At 43.6% G+C, this 22718-nt stretch overlaps 1 protein-coding gene across 6 annotated transcripts in view; it reads left to right on the plus strand.

Annotated features, from left to right (window-relative positions):
• The window catches only part of LOC129852963 (AP-4 complex accessory subunit RUSC2-like), a 59378-nt gene extending 36907 nt beyond the window's left edge, over positions 1–22471 (plus strand). For 2 of the 6 annotated variants that reach the window (XM_055918568.1, XM_055918569.1), the window contains 7 exons: positions 5537–5613; positions 5904–6078; positions 7474–7579; positions 7720–7766; positions 7929–9120; positions 9213–9389; positions 9614–22471. In XM_055918568.1, coding sequence (XP_055774543.1) covers positions 5537–5613; positions 5904–6078; positions 7474–7579; positions 7720–7766; positions 7929–9120; positions 9213–9389; positions 9614–9824 — 1985 coding nt within the window. In that variant the 3' untranslated portion in view covers positions 9825–22471. The remainder of the gene's footprint in view (positions 1–5536; positions 5614–5903; positions 6079–7473; positions 7580–7719; positions 7767–7928; positions 9121–9212; positions 9390–9613) is intronic. The other 4 variants (XR_008759056.1, XR_008759058.1, XR_008759057.1 and 1 more) reach the window with 4 other exon arrangements.
• The last annotated feature ends 247 nt before the right edge of the window (positions 22472–22718 follow it).

Genomic DNA, 22718 nt, shown 5'->3' on the forward strand with positions numbered 1-22718 from the left:
GGTCAGTCACAGGGTCAGGTATTCTGCCACTGTGTACTCTCTGTTTAGGGCCAAATAGCATTCTAGTTTTCTCTGTATTTTTGTAAATTCTTTCCAATGTGTCATGTAATTATCTTTTTGTTTTCTCCTGATTTGGTTGGGTCTAATTCTGTTTCTGTCCTGAGGCTCTGTGGGGTGTGTTTGGGAACAGAGCCCCAGGTCCAGCTTGCTTAGGGGGCTCTTCTCCAGTTTCTTTCCTCTGTAGGTGATGGCTTTGTTATGGAAGGTTTGGGAATCACTTTCTTTTAGTTGGTTGTACAATTTAACGGCTATTTTCTGGATTTTGATAATTAGAGGATATTGGCCTAACTTTGCTCTGCATGCATTATTTGAGGTTTTACGTTGTCTCAATTTGGTGTTTGTCCCATTTTGTGAATTCTTGGTTGGTGAGTGGACCCCAGACCTCACAGCCATAAAGATTGATTAAAATATTTTAAACCAGATTCTAATTGGTATGTCAAATTTGATGTTCCTTTTGATGGCATAGAAGGCCATTCTTGCCTTATCGCTCAGATCATTCACAGCTTTGTGGAAGTTTCCTGTGGCGCTGATGTTTAGGCAGAGGTATGTATCGTTTTTTTGTGTGCTCTAGGGCAACAGTGTCTAGGTGGAAATTGTATTCGGGGTCCTGGCAACTGGACCTTTTTTGGAACACCATTATTTTTGTCTTACTGAGATTTACTGTCAGGGCTCAGGTCTGATAGAATCTGTGCAGAAGATCTAGGTGCTGCTGTAGGCCCTCCTTGGTTGTTGACTGAAGCACCAGATCATCAGCCAACAGTAGACATTTGACTTTAGATTCTAGTCGGGTGAGGCCGGGTGCTGCAGACTGTTCTAGTGCCCTCGCCAATTCATTGATATATATGTTAAAGAGGGTTAAGCTGAATCCCTGACCCCCAGGCCTTGTAAAAAGACGTGTGTTTTTTTGTCAATTTTAACCCAAACACTTGTTGTATGTGTACATGGATTTTATAATGTCGTATGGTTTTTCCCCAACACCACTTTCCATCAATTTGTATAGCAGGCCCTCATGCCAAATTGAGTCGAAAGCTTTTTTGAAACCAACAAAGCATGAGAAGACTTTGCCTTTGTTTTGGTTTGTTTGTTTGTCAATTATGATGTGCAGGATGAATACGTGGTATGTCGTACGGGAATTGCCAAGAGATGAGCTATAGGTGTACCTACCAAAGGAGTCCCCTCGAAGCATACCATTGACTATGAACATACCCAGCATCCGACAGAGCTCCAGGAGTTGTGACCCTTTTGGTTGGTTATGTTGTTGTAGTTGTGTCTAGAGGGGCACATGAGGAAGGGAGTGCTGTCACCTCCATGTAAGTGTTTGTCCGCCTGTGTGCTGAGGGTGTCAGGTTCTGGCATTTAGGTCACCAAAGACAAGTACATGTCCCTGGGCCTGGAAATTCTTGATTTCCCCCTCCAGGATAGAGAAGCTGTCATCGTTAAAGTATGGGGATTCTAGTGGGGGGGATATAGGTAGCAGACATGAGGAAGTTTTTCTCTGTTAAGATAATTTCCTTATTCATTTCTAGCCAGATGTAAAATGTTCCTGTTTTGACTAATTTAATAGAGTGGGTCAGATCTGCTCTATACCATATTAGCATACCCCTTGAGTCTCTTCCCTGTTTCACACCTGGTAGTTGGGTGGATGGGACTACCAGCTCTCTGTAACCTAGAGGGAAAGCAGTGGGTCCATCTCCTTTATACCATGTTTCTTGTCGGATGACAATGTCTGTATTTCCACATTTTTTTGATGAATTCTGGGTTGCTGCTCGTTAGGCCAAAAGCAGATGATCTCAGACTTTGTATATTCCAGGATGAGATAGTAAAAGCTTTGTGTTCCATAGTGTCTAATGTTGTTTCTGTGTGGTTTAGGCCCCAACCATCACAGTAGGTGTGAGCAGAGAATTTTGAGCTTCTGATACATACCTCTTAGGCCGCAGAATGGGGCTTGGGCTGGTGTAATAGTGGGGGTTGGGCCTGTTGCTCTTCTCACGGCCTGGGCATATCTACTGTCATGTTGAGGTCCTTGCCGCAGGGGCGGGGGGCATGGGGTGGGAAGAAGGGGCATAGATCTGATATGGGGGGGGCCTATAGTATATCGGGTGTGGCCGTGGTTTGCTTGGGGTGGTTTTAGCTGGTTGGGGTGTGGCTGGTGATGCTGTGGTCTGGGTGTAGGTTCTCTAGGCGTAGGTTCTCTCAGTGCAGGTCCTTCAGGTGGGGGGTCTTGCAGGTCTGGGAGGGTGTCTCTCTGGTCTGGGCGGGGTGTCCGTTGCAACTGTGTGAGGTGCTGGGGCTACAGGTTGAGGGTGACGTCCTTCAGGGTCCTGACAAAAGTTGTGTTTGCTGCCTTGTAGAGGTGGACCTGGTTGTAAAGGCTGTTCAAGTCCAGGGTGGAGTGGTGGGCCAGGTAGACATTAGTCCAGGGTGGAGTAGTGGGCCAGGTAGACATTAGTCCAGGGTGGGGTGGTGGGCCAGGTAGACATTAGTCCAGGGTGGAGTGGTGGGCCTGGTAGACATTAATCCAGGGTGGAACTGTGGGCCAGGTAGACATTAGGTTTTCAGGGGATGGTCTTTGTGGAAAATTAAGTTGCTTCAGTTCCCCTCATTGTAGCAGTCAGCAAATAGTGTCTCTGGATTGACCTTGAGGAGCTTCTTTCTGTACTTATTTTGTGCAGTGTTATTTTTTATACTGTATTGTAAATTACCTCTCCACAGGGATATGCCATTGGGTCTTCAAAGGCCACTTCAGTGCTAATTGAAGTTGCAGCCAGTCAGTTCTGTCCTAGCAGCTTGGTAACTTAGTAGCCTTATTTATTAAGCTTTATATAACAAAATTACCTAGAGATTGTCTTTTACTTTTTGGATCCAAGACTGGTTCAGACTGAATATTACTCACTCAGTTTTGTGTTGGATGGTATTTCCAGGTTCCGCTGTGTTTCTTCTGTAGGTTTTGGTTTGTTAAAGTGTTTTATTGATAGTCCTTGGTAGTAATAGTCCATTCAGGTCATTTTTTCCGAGAGGTTTTAGGTCTGGAATTTGGATATGGATTGAACGTTTTGTTGTTGAGGTTAGTATCTTGTAAAAGTCCTTGTGAAAAAATTTAAGTTTATCAACATTTATCCAACTCAAATTCTATCTTTTTGCAGAAGAAATCAAATCAAATGTATTCATAAAGCCCTTCTTACATCAGCTGATATCTCAAAGTGCTGTACAGAAACCCAGCCTAAAACCCCAAACAGCAAGCAATGCAGATGTAGAAGCACGGTGGCTAGGAAAAACTCACTAGAAAGGTCAGAACCTAGGAAGAAACCTAGAGAGGAACAAGGCTATGAGGGGTGGCAGTCCTCTTCTGGCTGTGCCGGGTGGAGATTATAACAGAACATGGCCAAGATGTTCAAATGTTCATAAATGACCAGCAGGGTCAAATAATAATAATCACAGTAGTTGTCGAGGGTGCAACAAGTCAGCACCTCAGGAGTAAATGTCAGTTGGCTTTTCGTAGCCGATCATTCAGAGTATCTCTACCGCTCCTGCTGTCTCTAGAGAGTTGAAAACAGCAGGTCTGGGACAGGTAGCACGTCCGGTGAACAGGTCAGGGTTCCATAGCCGCAGGTAGAACAGTTGAAACTGGAGCAGCAGCATGGCCAGGTGGACTGGGGACAGCAAGGAGTCATCAGGCCAGGTAATCCTGAGGCATGGTCCAAGGGCTCAGTTCCTCCGAGAGAGAGAGAGAGAGAGAAAGAAAGAAAGAAAGAAAGAAAGAAAGAAAGAAAGAAAGAAAGAAAGAAAGAGAATTAGAGAGAGCATACTTAAATTCACACAGGACACCGGATAAGACAGGAGAAATACTCCAGATATAACAAACTGACCCTAGCTCCCCGACACATAAACTACTGCAGCATAAATACTGGAGGCTGAGACAGGAGGGGTCGGGAGACACTGTTGCCCCACTCGATGATACCCCCGGACAGGCCCAATCAGGAAGGATATAACCCCACCCACTTTGCCAAAGCACAGCCCCCACACCACTAGAGGGATATCTTTAAACACCAACTTACCATCCTGAGACAAGGCCGAGTATAGCCCACAAGGATCTCTTGCACGGCACAACCCAAGGAGGGGCGCCAACCCAGACAGGAAGATCACGTCAGTGACTCAACCCACTCAAGTGACGCACCCCTCCTAGGGACGGCATGAAAGAGCACCAGTAAGCCAGTGACTCAGCACCAGTAAGCCAGTGACTCAGCTCCTGTAATAGGTTAGAGGCAGAGGATCCCAGTGGAGAGAGGGGAACCGGCCAGGCAGAGACAGCAAGGGTGGTTCGTTGCTCCAGTGCTTTTCCGTTCACCTTCACACTCAGAGGCCAATGAGCTCACTACCTCGCTCTCTCTCTCACTACCTCTCGCGCTCTCGTTCTCTCTCTCGCTCTCTCTCGCTCTCTCTCTCTCTCACTACAGCTTTCTCTCTCTCTCACTACCGCTCTCTCTCTCACTACCGCTCTCTCTCTCTCACTACCGCGCTCTCTCTCTCTTTCTCACTACCTCTCTCTCTGTCTCCCTGTCTCTCTCTCTCTCTCTATCTCTATCTTTCTTTTCTCTCCCTGAAATCTCTCTCTGAGTGTCACTAGGTCTTTGATCTTGGTCCTTCCACTAGACCCCACTAACTCCGACTAGTGACTCTGAACTCCTAAACCAGTATCCACAAAATATTATAAAGATACAGTGCCTGCAGAATGTATTCACACCCCTTGACTTTTTCCACATTTTATTGTTGTTACAAAGTGGGATTAAAATGTATTTAATTGTCCTTTTTTTGTCAATGATCTGAACAAAATATTCTGTCAAAGTATAACTTTTGTTTTTGAACATGTTCCTTTGATATATAATTCTTTACTGCACTTGACCATATTACAGTGATCAAGAACGACAGGTAGCCTAGTGATTAGAGCGTTGGACTAGTAACCGAAAGGTTGCTAGATCATATCCTCGAGCTGACAAGATTAAAAAAATCTGTCGTTCTGCCCCTGAACAAGCCAGTTAACCCACTGTTTCCTCGGCCGTCACTGTAAATAAGAAGTTGTTCTTAACTGACTTGCCTGGGTAAATAAATGTTAAATTAGAAAAAATATGTAACAAAAGAACAGAGCCTGATCAGTTGATTTGTGTCAAATGCAGAATATCTTTTTCTAACAGACATACCCCTCCCCATCTTCACAACTGCTTTGTCAATAATTTAAGAAATGTATATCTACTTTCAAGCCATGCAAATCAACATTTTCTGCTTTAGGTTGTCCATTGGGGACTAACTAATTCTCCTTGTGGAAAGGAGAAACGAGTGTGATTAGCATAACATAAAAGAGTGTGACTGCAGCTTGTATTAGACTATACTTACTGCTGAGAGGCTGTGAAGGGCCTCTTGTAATCGGCTACCTTCTCTCTCTCCCTCTCTCTCCCTTTCTCTCCCTTTCTCTCTCTCTCAGGTTTAGTCAAAGCCATCAATACAGCGGTAGATTTAATCGTGGCTCATTTTGGCACCAGTCGGGACCCTGACGTTAAGGTATCGTGTTCTACTGGGTGATTTACCCCTAAAGACAACTATATAATTCTGTTATATTGCATTCTGTGAGTATACTTTTCTTGATGGTTGCTAGGGAGTGTTTCGATTTTGCAACATTAGAATGTATTTTTTTCCTAATCATAATTTCTCTAATTCTTTATTTCTCTCTCTATTTCTCTCCCCTTTTCTCTCTATCAATCTGTCTAACCTCTCTTCTTCCTTCTGCATCCTGTTCACACTCTCTCCTTCTACCCCTCCCCCCTCTCCCCCTACCCTCCCCCATCCTCTAGGCGAAGCTGGGTAACAGTTGGGTGAGTCCCAACGTGGGCCACCTGATCCTGAAGTACCTGTGTCCGGCTCTAAGGGAGGTGCTGGGGGATGGGCTGAAGGCCTACGTCCTGGACCTGATCATCGGACAGAGACGCAACCAGCCCTGGAGCCTGGTAGAGGCCTCCACACAACTAGGTATGATGATGATGATGATTAGAGCATAAGCCCTGGAGCCTGGTAGAGGCCTCCACGCAACATGTTATGTCTGGAGAGTGAAGGAGGAGGAGGAGGCAGGCGGAGGAGGGGATGGAGCAGGTGGAGTGGTGAGGAAGATGGTATTAATGATGATGATGATGACTATGAAGATGATTCAATAATCTCTCTCTCTCTCTCTCTCTCGCTCTCTCGCTCTCTCGCTCTCTCTCTCGCTCTCTCTCTCTCTCTCTCTCTCTCTCTCTCTCTCTCTCTCTCTCTCTCTCTCTCTCTCTCTCTCAATTCAATTCAATTCAAGGCGCTTTATTGGCATGGGAAACATGTGTTAACATTGCCAAAGCAAGTGAGGTAGACAATACACAAAAGTGAAACAAACAAAACGAATTAACAGTAAACATTACACATACAGAAGTTTCAAAACAATAAAGACATTACAAGTGTCATATTAAATATATACAGTGTTGTAACAATGTACAAATGGTTAAAGCACACAAGTTAAAATAAGTAAGCATAAATATGGGTTGTATTTACAATGGTGTTTGTTCTTCACTGGTTGCCCTTTTCTTGTGGCAACAGGTCACAAATCTTGCTGCTGTGATGGCACACTGTGGAATTTCACCCAGTAGATATGGGAGTTTATCAAAATTGGATTTGTTTTCGAATTCTTTGTGGATCTGTGTGAGCTGAGGGAAATACGTGTCTCTAATATGGTCATACATTGGGCAGGAGGTTAGGAAGTGCAGCTCGGTTTCCACCTCATTTTGTGGTCAGTGTGCACATAGCCTGTCTTCTCTTGAGAGCCATGTCTGCCTACGGCGGCCTTTCTCAATAGCAAGGCTATGCTCACTGAGTCTGTACATAGTCAAAGCTTTCCTTAAGTTTGGGTCAGTCACAGTGGTCAGGTATTCTGCCACTGTGTACTCTCTGTTTAGGGCCAAATAGCATTCTAGTTTGCTCTGTTTTTTTGTTAATTCTTTCCAATGTGTCAAGTAATTATCTTTTTGTTTTCTCATGATTTGGTTGGGTCTAATTGTGCTGTTGTCCTGGGGCTCTGTGGGGTGTGTTTGTGTTTGTGAACAGAGCCCTAGGACCAACTTGCTTAGGGGACTCTTCTCCAGGTTCATCTCTCTGTAGGTGATGGCTTTGTTATGGAAGGTTTGGGAATCGCTTCCTTTTAGGTGGTTGTAGAATTTAACGGCTCTTTTCTGGATTTTGATAATTAGTGGGTATCGGCCTAATTCTGCTCTGCATGCATTATTTGGTGTTCTACGTTGTACATGGAGGATATTTTTGCAGAATTCTGCTTGCAGAGTCTCAATTTGGTGTTTGTCCCATTTTGTGAAATCTTGGTTGGTGAGCTCTCTCTCTCTACATCAGGCCCGTCCACCTGTGTGGTCCACAGCCTGTTTTCCAAGGTGTCCCAGTACTCAGAGCTCACCAGCCACAGCATGAGACTCAACTCATTCATCTTCGGACTGTTGAAGTGAGTACCCTCTATGTGCTCTATACTACAACTGTTTACTGGTGTCTCCTCACCATCAAACAGACAGGTTTCTTGTTGTCAGCATGTACAAGTGAAAAAGTCAAGTTAACGACTCTCTCTTTTGTTTCTCTCTGTTTCAGCTTGCGATCTTTGGAATTTTGGTTCAATCATCTCTACACTCATGAAGGTAAGTCCAAAGCCAAATCAAGCACACCTAGCGAAAGTCTTTGAAAGTTAACAGATTACTTTCTTCACTCAGGTTTGGTATTGTGTGCTTCTGATAGTCTAACATCTCGTTTCTTCTTCTTCTTGTTGTTGTTCTTCTTCTTCTCTCTGCCTGTCTCCCCAGACATCGTAGCAGCTCACTACCACCCGTGGGGTTTCCTGCCGTTGTCCCAGGGGCCATGCCAACCTCTCTTGGAGGAGCTCCTCCTCCTCCTCCAGCCTCTGTCTCTGTTGCCCTTTGATCTGGATCTGCTCTTTGAGCCGCGATTGGTCCAGAGGAGCCAGGAACACCTGAGAAGCAAGGAACAGCTCTGCTCCGCCTCCGCCGGCCAGAGCCTGAACCAATCAGCATGCTCCACCTTCCAGCTCATGAGGGGGTGGAGCTCGGAGTCACAGAGGGCAGAGTCTATGAGAGAAGGGGCGGAGGTTAAAAAGGAAGGAGGCGGGGTGGGGAACAGAGAAAGGTTGGGGCTGAGACGAGAGGGGACGTGGCCTAGGATGGAAGGGGTTGGAGAGAGAGGGAAGAGAGAGGGGATGATGCAGAGGATGGGGTCGAGGAGAGAGGGGGCGGGGGCGGGGGAGGGGATTGATAGTTTAGGGGCGGGGCTTGTAGAAGCACAGCCAATGATAACCGAAGTAGGAACAGGATTTGCAAACCTGTGGAGAGAGAGCGGGAGGGGGAAGGGCACAGGAAAGAGAGTGAAGGGGGTGGAAGGAGTAAGCCATGAGGAGGATGGAGAGAAGGAGGAAAGGAGGAAGGAGAGAGAGAGGGATTGGGCGGAGGAGGGTCGTCAGCAGCAGGAGCGTGATCGCCAGGCGGGATGGTGGTACCAGCTCATGCAGAGTTCCCAGGTCTATATCGACCAATCAGCTCAGGGTGGGTCGAAGTTCGTTAAGAGCGAGAAGAGGAAGAAGTCTGCAGAGAGGCGGAGCCAGAGTCAGCACCCACTCCCCAGGAAGGGTGTTGTGGAAGGGGCAGAGTCTAGCCAGGAAGAGGAGGTTCTTAGGGAGAGAAGCAGGAAGAGCAGCTCCAGCTCCAGTGGTGAGTGGATGGGGTCCAGAGGAAGAGGAAGACCATCCTGGATGGGGAGTCCCCCAGAGTCAGTGCTCACCCAGGACAAGGAGAAAGAGAAGGATCCAGGAACCACAAGGGCCACAGAAGCCACAGCGACCCAGCCAGCGGCCCAGACTGAAGACCCCTCCCAGGGCCAGGGCATGCGCTGGGTCAGACTGTTTGGGTCCAGCATGGGTGGTGGTGGCACCCCCTCCAGGCCAGATGGAGCAGAGCAGAGACCATCCAAAAGCAAGAGGAGCAGGTGACTGAAGTGAAGGGATGAACAGGTGCTACAGTAATACATTTGTTAACTCTTTATAATACATGTCTCTTTGTTCTGTTTGTCCCTTGCAGGCTGCCGTCTGGATGGCTGACAGGTCTGGACATGTCCGTGCTGGACCTCTTAGCCCAGACAGTGGGGGCGGGGACAGTGAAGAGGGTGGAGCCTTCAGCTCCTCCGGCCCCTCCCACTCTGAACCAACCCTCTCCACCTCCTCAGCCGCCACAGGAGAGCCACACCAAACAGCTGTGGTAAGATAAACCAAAGCTGTACGAAATACAATATATCCGATTATCTTTTTGATTTTTTTATCATACTTAAAGGCTAAAAACACAGCAATACAATAGACTAAAAACATAGCAATATAATGAAATTACACTTAAAACAGAAACATGGACAATTAAAAAATACAGGATACAAGCAACAATATGTTTTTGTCCTTCTTTCTCTCTCTCTCTCACCCCCCCCCCCCCAGTGAGGTGCGTGCCCTGTGCCACCACATAGCCACAGAGCCTGACCAGCTGAGTTTCCATAAAGGGGACGTACTGAGTGTCCTGAGTCGGGCTGACGCCGACTGGCTCCTCTGCTCCCTGGGGGCCCAGCGGGGCCTGGTGCCTTTCATCTACGTTACCCTGAGGGGTCTGGAGGACAGCCAGGCGCCCCAAGAGCCTCAGGGGCCACACTGACCTGACCGACTCAACTAGGGTTCCAAAATTCAGGTTTTCCAGAAATCCTGGTAAGGAGGGAATAAGTAGGACATCTGTATATCCTCCGACCTAGGGATTTCGGGAAAGTTGCCGGAACTTTGCAACCCTAGACTGAACCCAGGGCCCAGAGGCCACAGTAGAGGATGAGGGTGGAAGGTGGATAGTGGAAAGGATTCAGAGGGCCAAAGATGGATATACAGCATACTACAGCACAAGACGATGGATACTCATAGAGGAGAGACCTTGATATGACTGGTTTAAAGTGTAATTATTATACTATGGAGAGGCGTATGAAACACACACACACACACACACACAGACGTAAACATGCATTAATGTATATATATGCACATGCAAGCATGCAGGCACAAATACGCTATGCATGCATGTCCACTAAACTCACACACACACCAAACTGCCTGGGGATCTTTTACAGAAAGGAGACAAGGCTAGCTACAGACTGCCTTGGCCCCATCATATACTGTATACTATCCCTAGTCGTGCTTTACTTTACCATGCTACAGAGCATACTCTATCTGTCATTCATCTAGCTGTGCCACTCTTTGAATGCCAATGCTATGCTAACGCTAAATGCTAGTGCTAACGCCAGTGCTAATGCTAGTGCTAATGCCAGTGCTAATGCTAGTGCTAATGCTAGTGCTAATGCCAGTGCTAATTGTTCATGGAAAATTTCAGAGACTGGTTAAAGGACTTGTCATCCAATGGATCCACACCAACATGCTATTCTCTGAGCTTCATTCACCCAGAGATCCCCTGCTTTGTAATAGAATGTAAGTAGGAAAAGTAGTTTTGTTATAAAACAGAAAATACAAACTTTCTTAGTGTGATATAGCTGTGGGTATGACAGCTTTGAGTTCTGACAGCTGTCGACAATGGACAACCGGTTTAAACTTGCTTCTTCAATACAAATGGACAACCGGTTTAAACTTGCTTCTTCAATACAAATGGACAACTGGTTTAAACTTGCTTCTTCAATACAAATGGACAACCGGTTTAAACTTGCTTCTTCAATACAAATGGACAACTGGTTTAAATTTGCTTCTTCAATACAAATGGACAACCGGTTTAAACTTGCTTCTTCAATACAAATGGACTACCGGTTTAAACTTGCTTCTTCAATACAAATGGACAACCGGTTTAAACTTGCTTCTTCAATACAAATGGACAACCGGTTTAAACTTGCTTCTTCAATTCATCGTCATCTGCAGATTCCTGATTTTCATCATCTTGTTAACGCTATGGGTGCGTTCCTCTGCCCATGCGTTGCTGACGCATGCCAGATCTTACAACGCTTGGATACGTATTTTACGTATCGGCTAACCACATCATCCGTATGTTATAGCAATCTGTCAGTCGATGAAATAGTCACGGACGTGGCACGCAACCATTGGTTGATGCATGCAATGTCTGAGCAGGGGAACACTACCAATGATGGACTATCAAACCTGACTCTGATTGAACAAGCCCAATAACATCCTCTGGCTCTTCCCTTCACATCCTGTTGTTTTGATGGATGGGATGAACTGACCTATCACTGCAAGTGTCAGGAAAGAAAAGGGCAGAGCCGGGCCTAGTGCATGTAACCTAGCAACAGACGGACAATGTTTTGTGTCTTTTTACAGTTTCTTCACCCCTGTTCTGAACCCAAAACCCTAGCTCCTCCCACCTACCCCGCCTTTCTACCCCTTAACCAATATGACTGCACAGCTGTAGGAGAAGCTGCAGTACCACGATTACAGACTAAACCAAGTGATTCAAGAGGCTATGTTAAGCTTTGAACTCTGTTTCTGTTTATCTATCCATACATACTGTAAATGCATATACTTACACACGTTTATTTATTGACTAATGATGATGTCATGTATTATTGTTGAGGGAAACCGTGTGAATGGAAAGGCAGTAGAGGTGGATAAAGAAGGAAGGATGTCCAATGAAAGCAACGTATGACTTTGGAGGTCTGTTTAGGTGTTTTGCTGTTCTTAACTGAATGTGTTGGTTGGAAGGCTGTATAATCACCATGGCCACCCCCACCCCCACCCAAACCTCCCTATTGTAAAATGGGTCTACTAAAGAGAAAAATCATGTTTTAACGTTTAAAAATGCTTCAAATTATTCTGATTGGTAGTATGTAACAGAGAAAGAAAGTAATGTTTCTCGTGTATGCCTTAAAGTCTTTGAGAAAGAACCACAGCGAGAGCTGCTGTGTTGGAGGTATCTAGCGTTTGACCATGCCTATGGTCCCCACGTGATTCTTTATATATGTGACGGTGCGTCCAACCAGCCACTTTCCCTGGGTTTCAGTCGGAAAAAGAGTATATATTTTCTCTGGTAATAGAAAAAAGTATATGGATATTTTTTAGGGTGGGACTCATCTTAAAATAGACCCCAACACATTTCTTGGTGGCTTTGTAGGCATTTGTCTGTGTCAGGTGTGGCCTTAGGTTCAGATTGAGCTGTACAGGAAACTAGAGCTGGCAAAAAGTTAGGGATTAGGTTTAAACTCTATATGTCAAAACCTTGTGGATTAAGCCCTAGATTAGGGTTTGGTAGAGCCAAAATTATCTGCAATGAAATTATGTAATGTAACTTTAAGACAAATATGGGTTAGCGAAACATAAAAATTGCCAGGACGAATTCACACTGGACAAGAGTTAGGCCTAGATTCAATCAGACCAATAGTTCATTTAGCTTGTAACTGTATTAATATTCTTTAAAAAAAAATGGTTTTGTTTAAATGTATTTAGTTCTTCCGTTATTCTCTTTTGTTGTACAGTTACATTTTTTTTAAATATAATTTGTCAATTCCTTTGGATTCTGCATAAATAATTTAAATATTTTGTTAGCTCTGAATTGTAAATATATTTAATTTCTTCAATAATTATTTTTTTAAAAGATAGAAATAGATATGAGGTATGGATATGTACAAAACATTTGGAACACTTTCCTAGTATTGAGTTGCACCCCCTTTTGCCCTCAGAATAGCCTCAATTTGTCGGGGCATGGACTCTACAAGGTGTTGCTGGCCCATGTTGACTCCAATGATTCCCACAGTTGTGTCAGGTTGTCTGGATGTCCTTTGGATGGTGGACCATTCTTGATACACATGGGAAACTGTTGAGTGTGAAAAACCCAGCAGCGTTACAGTTCTTGACACACTCAAATCGGTGCGCCTGATACCAACTACCATACTCTGTTTAAAGGCACTTAAATATTTTGTCTTACCCATTCACCCTCTGAATGGCACATATACACAATCAATGTCTGAATGGTCTCAAGGCTTAAAAAGCATTCATAAACCTGTTTCCTACCCTCCATTTACACTGATTTGAAGTGGATTTAACAGGTGACATCAATAAGGGATCATAGCTTTCACCTAGATTCACCTGGTCAGTCTATGTCATGGAAAGAGCAGGTGTTCCTAATGTTTTGTACAATCAGTGTATATTAATACATTATTGCATTAATAACAAGCATTTGTAAATGTGACTTAGTATTATGTCATGGGCATGGTGAAAGGACAGCTATGGGGACAAATGGCTGCCAAAATTGTGATTATAACAATATATTTGTTATTGTGTTTTTGGCACATACAGCCTTCAAAAAGTATTCATACCCCTTGACTTATTCCACATTTTGTTGTGTTACAGCCTGAAGTCAAAATTGATTAAACATTTTTTTTTCACACACAATACCCCATAATGACATCACAATACCCCATAATGACATCACAATACCCCATAATGACATCACAATACCCCATAATGACAAAGTGAAAACATGTTTGTAGAAATCTATGAAAATAATGAAATACAGAAATATCTAATTTACATAAGTATTCACAACACTTTACCATGACTCTCCAAATTGAGCTCAGGTGCATCCAATTTCCTTTTACCGTCTTTCAGATGTCACTGCAACATGACTGGAGTCCACCTGTGTCCAATTCAATTGTTTGGACATGATTTAGAAAGAATAACACCAGTCTATATAAGGTCCCACTGTTTACAGCGCATGTCAGAGCAGAAACTATTCCATGAAGTCCAGGGAACTGTCCTTTGATCTCTGAGATATATATCTGGGGAAGAGTATAAAACAATTTCCAGAGGGTTGAACGTTTCAATGAGCAAAGTGGTCTCCATCATTGGGAAAGGTTAAATATGAAACTACCCAGACTCTGCCCCGGCCATAATGAGCAACCAGGCAAGAAGGACCTTGGTCAGGGAGGTGACCAAGAACCCAATGAACACTCTGACAGAACTCCAGAGTTCCTTGCCTGAGATGGGAGAACCTTCCAGAAGGACAACAGTCTCTACAGCATTTCACCAATCTGGGCTTTTTTGGAGAGTGGCCAGACGGAAGCCACTCCTTAGAAAAAGGCAAAAGGCCTGGAGTTTGCAAAAAGGCATGTGAAAGACTCTGAGAGTATAAGGCAAAATATGCTGTAGTCTGATGAGACACAAATGGAACTGTTTGGCCTGAATTCAAAGAAAACCAGGCACAGCTCATCACCAGTCTAACACCACCCCTAACATGAAGCATGGTGGTGTTATCATCATGCTATGGGGATGCATTTCAGTTGCAGGGACTAGGAGACTAGTAGTAATCACACCTGTGGGGAGAGGGGCACTCTTCTTACCAAACCACATGACCTTTGTTTTGGATGTGTTCAGAAGAAGATTAAGGGCAGAGAAAGCTTGTTGGACACTAAGAAAGCTTTCTTGTAGAGCATTTAACACAAATTCTGGGGAGGGGCCAGCTGAGTATAAGACTGTAACATCTGCATATAAATGGATGCGAGAGCGTCCTACTGCCTGAGCTATGTTGTTGATGTAAATTGAGAACAGCGTGGGGCCTAGGATCGAGCCTTGGGGTACTCCCTTGGTGACAGGCAGTGACTGAGACAGCAGATATTCTGACTTTATACACTGCACTCTTTGAGAGAGGTAGTTAGCAAACCAGGCCAAACATCCCTCAGAGACACCAATACAACTTAGCTTGCCCACAATAATGGAATGGTCTACCATATCAAAAGCTTTGGCCAAGTCAATAAAAATAGCAGCACAACATTGCTTAGAATCAAGGGCAATGGTGACATCATTGAGGACCTTTAAGGTTGCAGTGACACATCCATAACCTGAGCAGAAACCAGATTGCATACCAGAGAGAATACTATAGACATCAAGAAAGCCAGTCAGTTGATTATTGACAAGTTTTTCAAACACTTTTGATAAACCAGGGCAAAGTAGAAATAGGCCCATAACAGTTTGGATCAGCTTGATCTCCCCCTTTTTAAATAAAGGACGAACCGTGGCTGCCTTCCAAGCAATGGGAACCTCCCCGAGAGGGTTAAAGGTCGGAGCAAGGCTTGGCGACGATAGGTGCAGCAACCTTAAAGAAGAAAGGGTCTAAACCATCTGACCCAGATGTTTTTTTAGGGGGTCAAGTTTCAGGAGCTCCTTTTGCACCTCGGACTCAGTGACTGCCTGCAGGGAGAAACTTTGTAGTGGGGCAGGGGTCAAAATTGAGAGGAGCACAGTCCATGACAAGGGGTGGGAGATGAGGAAATATTGGATGGGCAAGGAGGCATGGCTGAGTCAAATAGGAATCCTGACTTAATGAAGTGGTGATTAAAGAGCTCAGCCATGTGCTTCTTGTCGGTAACAACCACATCATCAACATTAAGGGACATGGGCAGCTGTGAGGAGGAGGGTTTATTCTCCAGGTCTTTAACCGTTTTCCAGAACTTCTTGAGGTTAGACCCACAGAGAGAGTACTGCTCCTTAAAGTAACTAACTTTGGCCTTCCGGATAGCCTGAGTGCACTTACTTTTCATTTGCCTGAACGATAGTAAGTCAGCCTGAGTATGCGTGTGCCGAGCCTTTCGCCAAATGCAATTCTTGAGGTGGTGTAACTCTACAAGATCACGGTCCAACCAGGGGCTGAACCTGTTTATAATTCTCATTTTCTTTATGGGGGCGTGTTTGTTAACAATACCACTGAAAATATAAAAAAAAGAAGGTCCAAGCGTCTTCGACAGAGATCAAACTGATTCTATTTCTATAGAAGGGATCATCAACTAGATTCAGCCACGGGCTGATTTTTCCTTGAGTGGATGGTCAGGGGGCCAGAAAATAATTACAAATTATTTGTAGACTGCAAATTGACTGCAAGAAGCCCCAAAAATATATAATATTTGACTAAAATGTCATAATTTCAAACCTTGCTTATATTTGTATATGATCACATATTCAGTGAGCTCCAACAGTATTGGGACAGGGACACATTTTTTTATTGTTTTGTCTCTGTACTCCAGCACTTTGGATTTGAAATGATACATTGACTATGAGGTTAAAGTGCAGACTGTCAGCTTTAATTAGAGGGTTTTTTCATCCATATCGGGTGAACGGTTTCGACATTACAACACTTTTTGTACATATTTCCCTCATTTTAGGGGACCAAAAGTATTGGGACAAATTCACTTATGTGTATTAAAGTAGTAAAATTGAAGTAGTTGTTCCCATATTCATAGCACTCAGCTTGTTACTCAACAAAGTTGTTGGATTCATTTGCTGTTTGTGTTAGTTCTGTTTCAAATTATGCTGTGACCAATAGAATGTGTAATGGTAAATCATGTATTGTGTCATTTTGGTGTCACTTTTATTGTAAATAAGAATAGAGTATATTTCTAAACACTTCTACATTAATGTTGATGCTAACATGATTAGGGAATGAGTTGTGATGAGTAATACCAAATTCTAAGCTCCCCTGTTATTGTAACGATGAGAGGTTAGCATGTCTTGGCGGTATGATATAAAATGCTAACCTCCCCTGTTATTGTAACGATGAGTGGTTAGCATGTCTTGAGGGTTTGATATTTGTGCGTTTTGTAACCTTCTCACTCATAATTATTCACGATGTGTACAGAGCCAAAACAACAACAAATATGTCTCTGTCCCAATACTTTTAGAGCTCCCTATATCTCTCTATTACGCGTGGGAATTCGTTGGAACTGTCACGTTCGTCGTAGGAATTATCGGACCAAGGTGCAGCGTGATATGGTTTCCACATGTTTAATAACGGAAACGCACAAAAACAATAAAGAATGAACGAAACGTGACGACAATGGAGTGCTCACAGGCAACTACACATAAACAAGATCCCACCAACACAGGTGGGAAAAATAACTACTTAAATATGATCCCCAATTAGAGACAATGACTACCAGCTGCATCTAATTGGGAATCATACACCAACATAGAAAAAGAAACTAGAACACAACATAGATATACATAGATATACTAGATCACCCCCTAGTCACGCCCTGACCTACTACACCATAGAGACACAATGGCTCTCTATGGTCATGGCGTGAGAGGAACACATTTCATAACTTAAAATCACTTGGAGCTGATTTGCTGGTGTTTTTAAAGATTTATGTAGATGAGATATTTCTGTATTTCATATTCAATAAATTAGCAAAGATTTCTAAAAACGTGTTTTCACTTTGTCATTATGGGGTATTGTGTGTAGATGGGTGAGTAAAAAACAAACTGTATATTTAATCAATTTTTGAATTCAGGCTGTAACACAACAAAATCTGCAATAAGTCAAGGGGTTTGAAATCTTTCTGAGGGCACTGTATCTATCTCCATAACTCGAGAAAAGATGGATGGCAGGAAAGCTGTCAGATGTGCAGAAAATATTCAGGATGAGGTTTCTGTTGGTCTTTCAGGCACAGTTTGCTCTTCATTGACATCCTCCTCAGCTGCTGCTGCTGCTGGGTCATCAGACAGGTCGGACAGTATTTGTACACGAACTGGAGGTTTTAATGGGGACATAACAGAGTGAGGAGATACAGATAAATGTGTCAAATGGTGCAGATTCCCTTTTTCCCTTCTTCGTAATAGCTGGCTGTTTCTGGGAGTAGAAAAAACTAAAAGATCATCTCTCTCCCTTCCTCTCTCCCTCTTCCTCTTCCTCTTATGTTACTTTCCTACATGTTCTAATAGAGGTAAACTGTTATTCCTGTTTTGTATTCCTGTTTGTATTCTGTAGCACCATGGCATTACTACTGTTCTCCGTGTCCACACAGTGACTTCAAAAAGTATTCATATGACTTGACTTATTCCACATTTTGTTGTTACTGCCTGAATTCAAAATGGATTAAATATGTTTTTTTTTACACACAATATCCCATAATGACAAAGTGTAAACATGTTTTTAGATATGTTTGCAAATTTATTGAAAATGAAGTAGAAATATCTAATATATATACGTTAACACACCCCTGAGTCAATACTTTGGCAGCGATTACAGCTGTGAATCTTTATGGGTAAGTCTCTAAGGAACTTTCTACACCTGGATTGTGCAACATTTGCCCATTATTCTTTTCAGCTCTGTCAAATTGGTTGTTGATCGTTGCTAGACAACCATTTTCAGGTCTTGCCATAGACTTTCAACTAGATTTAAGTCATAACTGTAACTCGGCCACTCAGGAACATTCACTGTCTTCTTGGTATTTTAAAAATTATTATTATTATTTTTTGTAATTTTTAATTTCACCTTTATTTAATCAAGTAGGCCAGTTGAGAACAAGTTCTCATTTACAACTGCGACCTGGCCAAGATAAAGCAAAGCAGTGCAACAAAAACAACAACACAGAGTTACACAATAAACAAACATACAGTTAATAACACAATAGAAAAATCTATATACAGTGAGTGCAGATGTAGTAAGATTAGGGAGGTAAGGCAATAAATAGGCCATAGTGGAGAAATAATTACAATTTAGCATTAACACTGGAGTGATAAATGTGCAGATGATGATGTGCAAGTAGAGATACAGGGGTGCAAAAGAGCAACAACAAAAATAGCAATATGGGGATGCAGTAGTTTTGTGTGCTATTTACAGATGGATTGTGTACAGGTGTAGTGATCGGTAAGCTGCTCTGACAGCTGATGCTTAAAGTTAGTGAGGGAGATATAAGTCTCCAGCTTCAGTGATTTTTGCAATTTGTTCCAGTCATTGGCAGCAGAGAACTGGAAGGAAAGGCGGCCAAAGTAGGTGTTGGCTTTGGGGATGACCAGTGAAATATACCTGCTGGAGCGCATGCTACGAGTGGGTGTTGCTATGGTGACCAGTGAGCTGAGATAAGGTGGGGCTTTACCTAGCAGAGACTTATAGATGACCTGAAGCCAGTGGGTTTGGCGACAAATATGTAGCGAGAGCCAGCCATCGAGAGCATAGATGTGGCAGTGGTGGGTATGCATACAGAATGGTGTCGTCTGCATAGAGGTGGATCAGAGAATCACCAGCAGCAAGAGCGACATCATTAATATATACAGAGAAAAAAGTTGGCCCGATAATTGAACCCTGTGGCACCCCCATAGAGACTGCCAGAGGTCCGGACAACAGGCCCTCAGATTTGACACACTGAACTCTGTCTGCGAAGTAGTTGGTGAACTAGGCGAGGCATTCATTTGAGAATCCAAGGCTATTGAGTCTGCCAATAAGACTGCGGTGATTCACAGAGTCGAAAGCCTTGGCCAGCTCGATGAAGACGGCTGCGCAGTACTGTCTTTTATCGATGGCGGTTATGATATCGTTTAGGACCTTGAGCGTGGCTGAGGTGCACCCATGACCAGCTCGGAAACCAGATTGCATAGCGGAGAAGGTACGGTGGGATTCGAAATGGTCGGTGATCTGTTAACTTGGCTTTCGAAGACTTTAGAAAAGCAGGGCAGGATGGATATAGGTCTATAACAGTTTGGGTGAGTGTCTCCCTCTTTGAGGAGGGGGATGACCGTGGCAGCTTTCCAATCTTTAGGGATCTCAGATGATACAAAAGAGAGGTTCAACAAGCTAGTAACAGGGGTTGAACAGGCTAGTAATAGCGGTTGAACAGGCTAGTAATAGGGGTTGAACAGGCTAGTAATAGGGGTTGAACAGGCTAGTAATAGAGGTTGAACAGGCTAGTAATAGGGGTTGAACAGGCTAGTAATAGGGGTTGAACAGGCTAGTAATAGGGGTTGAACAGGCTAGTAATAGAGGTTGAACAGGCTAGTAATAGAGGTTGAACAGGCTAGTAATAGAGGTTGAACAGGCTAGTAATAGGGGTTGAACAGGCTAGTAATAGGGGTTGAACAGGCTAGTAATAGGGGTTGAACAGGCTAGTAATAGAGGTTGAACAGGCTAGTAATAGGGGTTGAACAGGCTAGTAATAGGGGTTGAACAGGCTAGTAATAGAGGTTGAACAGGCTAGTAATAGGGGTTGAACAGGCTAGTAATAGGGGTTGAACAGGCTAGTAATAGGGGTTGAACAGGCTAGTAATAGGGGTTGAACAGGCTAGTAATAGGGGTTGAACAGGCTAGTAATAGGGGTTGAACAGGCTAGTAATAGGGGTTGAACAGGCTAGTAATAGAGGTTGAACAGGCTAGTAATAGAGGTTGAACAGGCTAGTAATAGGGGTTGAACAGGCTAGTAATAGGGGTTGAACAGGCTAGTAATAGGGGTTGAACAGGCTAGTGACAGGGGTTGAACAGGCTAGTAATAGGGGTTGAACAGGCTAGTAATAGGGGTTGAACAGGCTAGTAATAGGGGTTGAACAGGCTAGTAATAGAGGTTGAACAGGCTAGTAATAGGGGTTGAACAGGCTAGTAATAGGGGTTGAACAGGCCAGTAATAGGGGTTGAACAGGTTAGTAATAGGGGTTGAACAGGCTAGTAATAGGGGTTGCAACAATTCCGTAAGATAATTTTAGAGAGGGTCCAGATCGTCTAGCCAGGCTGATTTGTAGGGGTCCAGATTTTGCAGTGCTTTCAGAACATCAGCTATCTGGATTTGGGTGAAGGAGAGGGGGGGCTTGGGCAAGTTGCTGCGGGGTGTGCAGAGCTGTTGGCCGGAGTAGGGGTAGTCAAGTGGAAAGCATGGCCAGCTGTAGAAAAATGCTTATTGAAATTGTCGATTATCGTGGATTTATCAGTGCGATTATCGTGGATTTATCAGTGGTGACAGTGTTTCCTAGTCTCAGTGCAGTGGGCAGCTGGGAGGAGGTGCTCTTATTCTCCATGGACTTAACAGTGTCCCAAAACGTTTTGGAATTAGTGCTACAGGATGTACATTTATGTTTGAAAAAGCTAGCCTTAGCTTTCCTAACTGAATGTGTATATTGGTTCCTAACTTCCCTGAAAAGTTGCATATCGTGGGGGCTATTCGATGCCAATGCAGTACGCCACAGGATGTTTTTGTGCTGGTCGAGGGCAGTCAAGTCTGGAGTGAACCACGGGCTGTATCTGTTCTTAGTTCTACATCTTTGGAATGGGGCATGCTTATTTATGATAGTGAGGAAAGCATTTTTAAAAAGCAACAAGGCATCCTCTACTGATGGGATGACCTCAATATCCTTCCAGGATACCTGGGCCAGGTCGATTAAAAAGGCCTGCTTGCTGAAGTGTTTTAGGGAGCGTTTGACAGTGATGAGGGGTGGTCGTTTGACCGCGGACTCATTACGGACACAGGCAATGAGGCAGTGATCGCTGAGATCCTGGTTGAAGACAGCAGAGGTGTATTTAGAGGGCAGGTTGGTTAGGATGATATCTAAGGGGGTGCCCATGTTTACAGATTTAGGGTTGTACCTGGTAGGTTCCTTGATAATTTGTGGTAAGCAACTCCAGTGTAGATTTGACCTTGTGTTTTAGGTTATTGTCCTGCTGAAAGATTAATTCATCTTCCAGTGTCTGGTGGAAAGCAGTCTGATCTGGGTTTTCCTATAGAAATAGTGTTATTCTGTACAGGCTTCCTTCTTTTCACTCTGTCATTTAGGTTAATATTGTGGAGTAACTACAATGTTGTTGATCAATCCTCAGTTTTCTCCCAACACAGCCATTAAACTGTAGCTGTTTTAAAGTCACCATTGGCCTCATGGTGAAATCCCTGAGCGGTTTCCTTCCTCTCCGTCAACTGAGTTAGGAAGGATACCTGTATCTTTGTAGTGACTGGGTGTATTGATACACCATCCAAAGTGTAATGAATAACTTCACCATGCCCAAAGGTATATTCAATGTCAGCATTTTAAATGTTTACCTATCTACCAATAGGTGCCCTTCTTTATGAGGCATTGGTAAACCTCCCTGGTCTTTGTGTTTAAATCTTTGTTTGAAATTCACTACTCAGCTAAGGGACCCCATAGATAATGGTATGTGTGGGGTACAGAGAAGAGGTAATCATTCAAACATGATGTTAAACATTATTAATGCACACAGAGTGTGTCCATGCAACTTATTATGTGACTTGTTAAACACATTTTTACTCCTGCACTTATTTAGGCTTTCCCGTAACAAAGGGGTTGAATACTTAATGGCTCTGACATTTAAGCTTTTCATTTTTAATTAATTTGTAATAATTTCAAAAAACGAAATTCCACTTGTACATTATGGGGCATTGTGTCTAGGCCAGTGACCCCATTTTAAATTCCGGCTGTAACACAGCAAAATGTGGAAAAAGTCAATGGGTGTGAATACTTTCTGAAGTCACCGTCTGATGCTATATGACGTGTATGTATGACATTATCAACGTAACAAAAACGTTCATGTGATCACACCTCAAACGTCTCCCTTGTCTTTTGTTTCCTCCACAAAATGATTTCTGTCATATGTTGGTGTCTCTAGACAGAGAAATGGACGTGCTCTGCTCAAATGTTTGCAGTAACAAAAAGTCTTAGGATGCCGGGTTCGAAAGGCGTATACTTGAAAAAAAACCTGCAGTCACTGAAATATTTTTTACTTTTTAAATGTCTTTTTTCGCTCAGTATACGGTCAGAACAAACGCACGCGTTTTGGCCGCAGTCTTCGTCA

This window comes from Salvelinus fontinalis, chromosome 4 (genome assembly GCF_029448725.1).
Source record: "Salvelinus fontinalis isolate EN_2023a chromosome 4, ASM2944872v1, whole genome shotgun sequence".
In the NCBI taxonomy this organism is placed as follows: Eukaryota; Metazoa; Chordata; class Actinopteri; order Salmoniformes; family Salmonidae; genus Salvelinus; species Salvelinus fontinalis.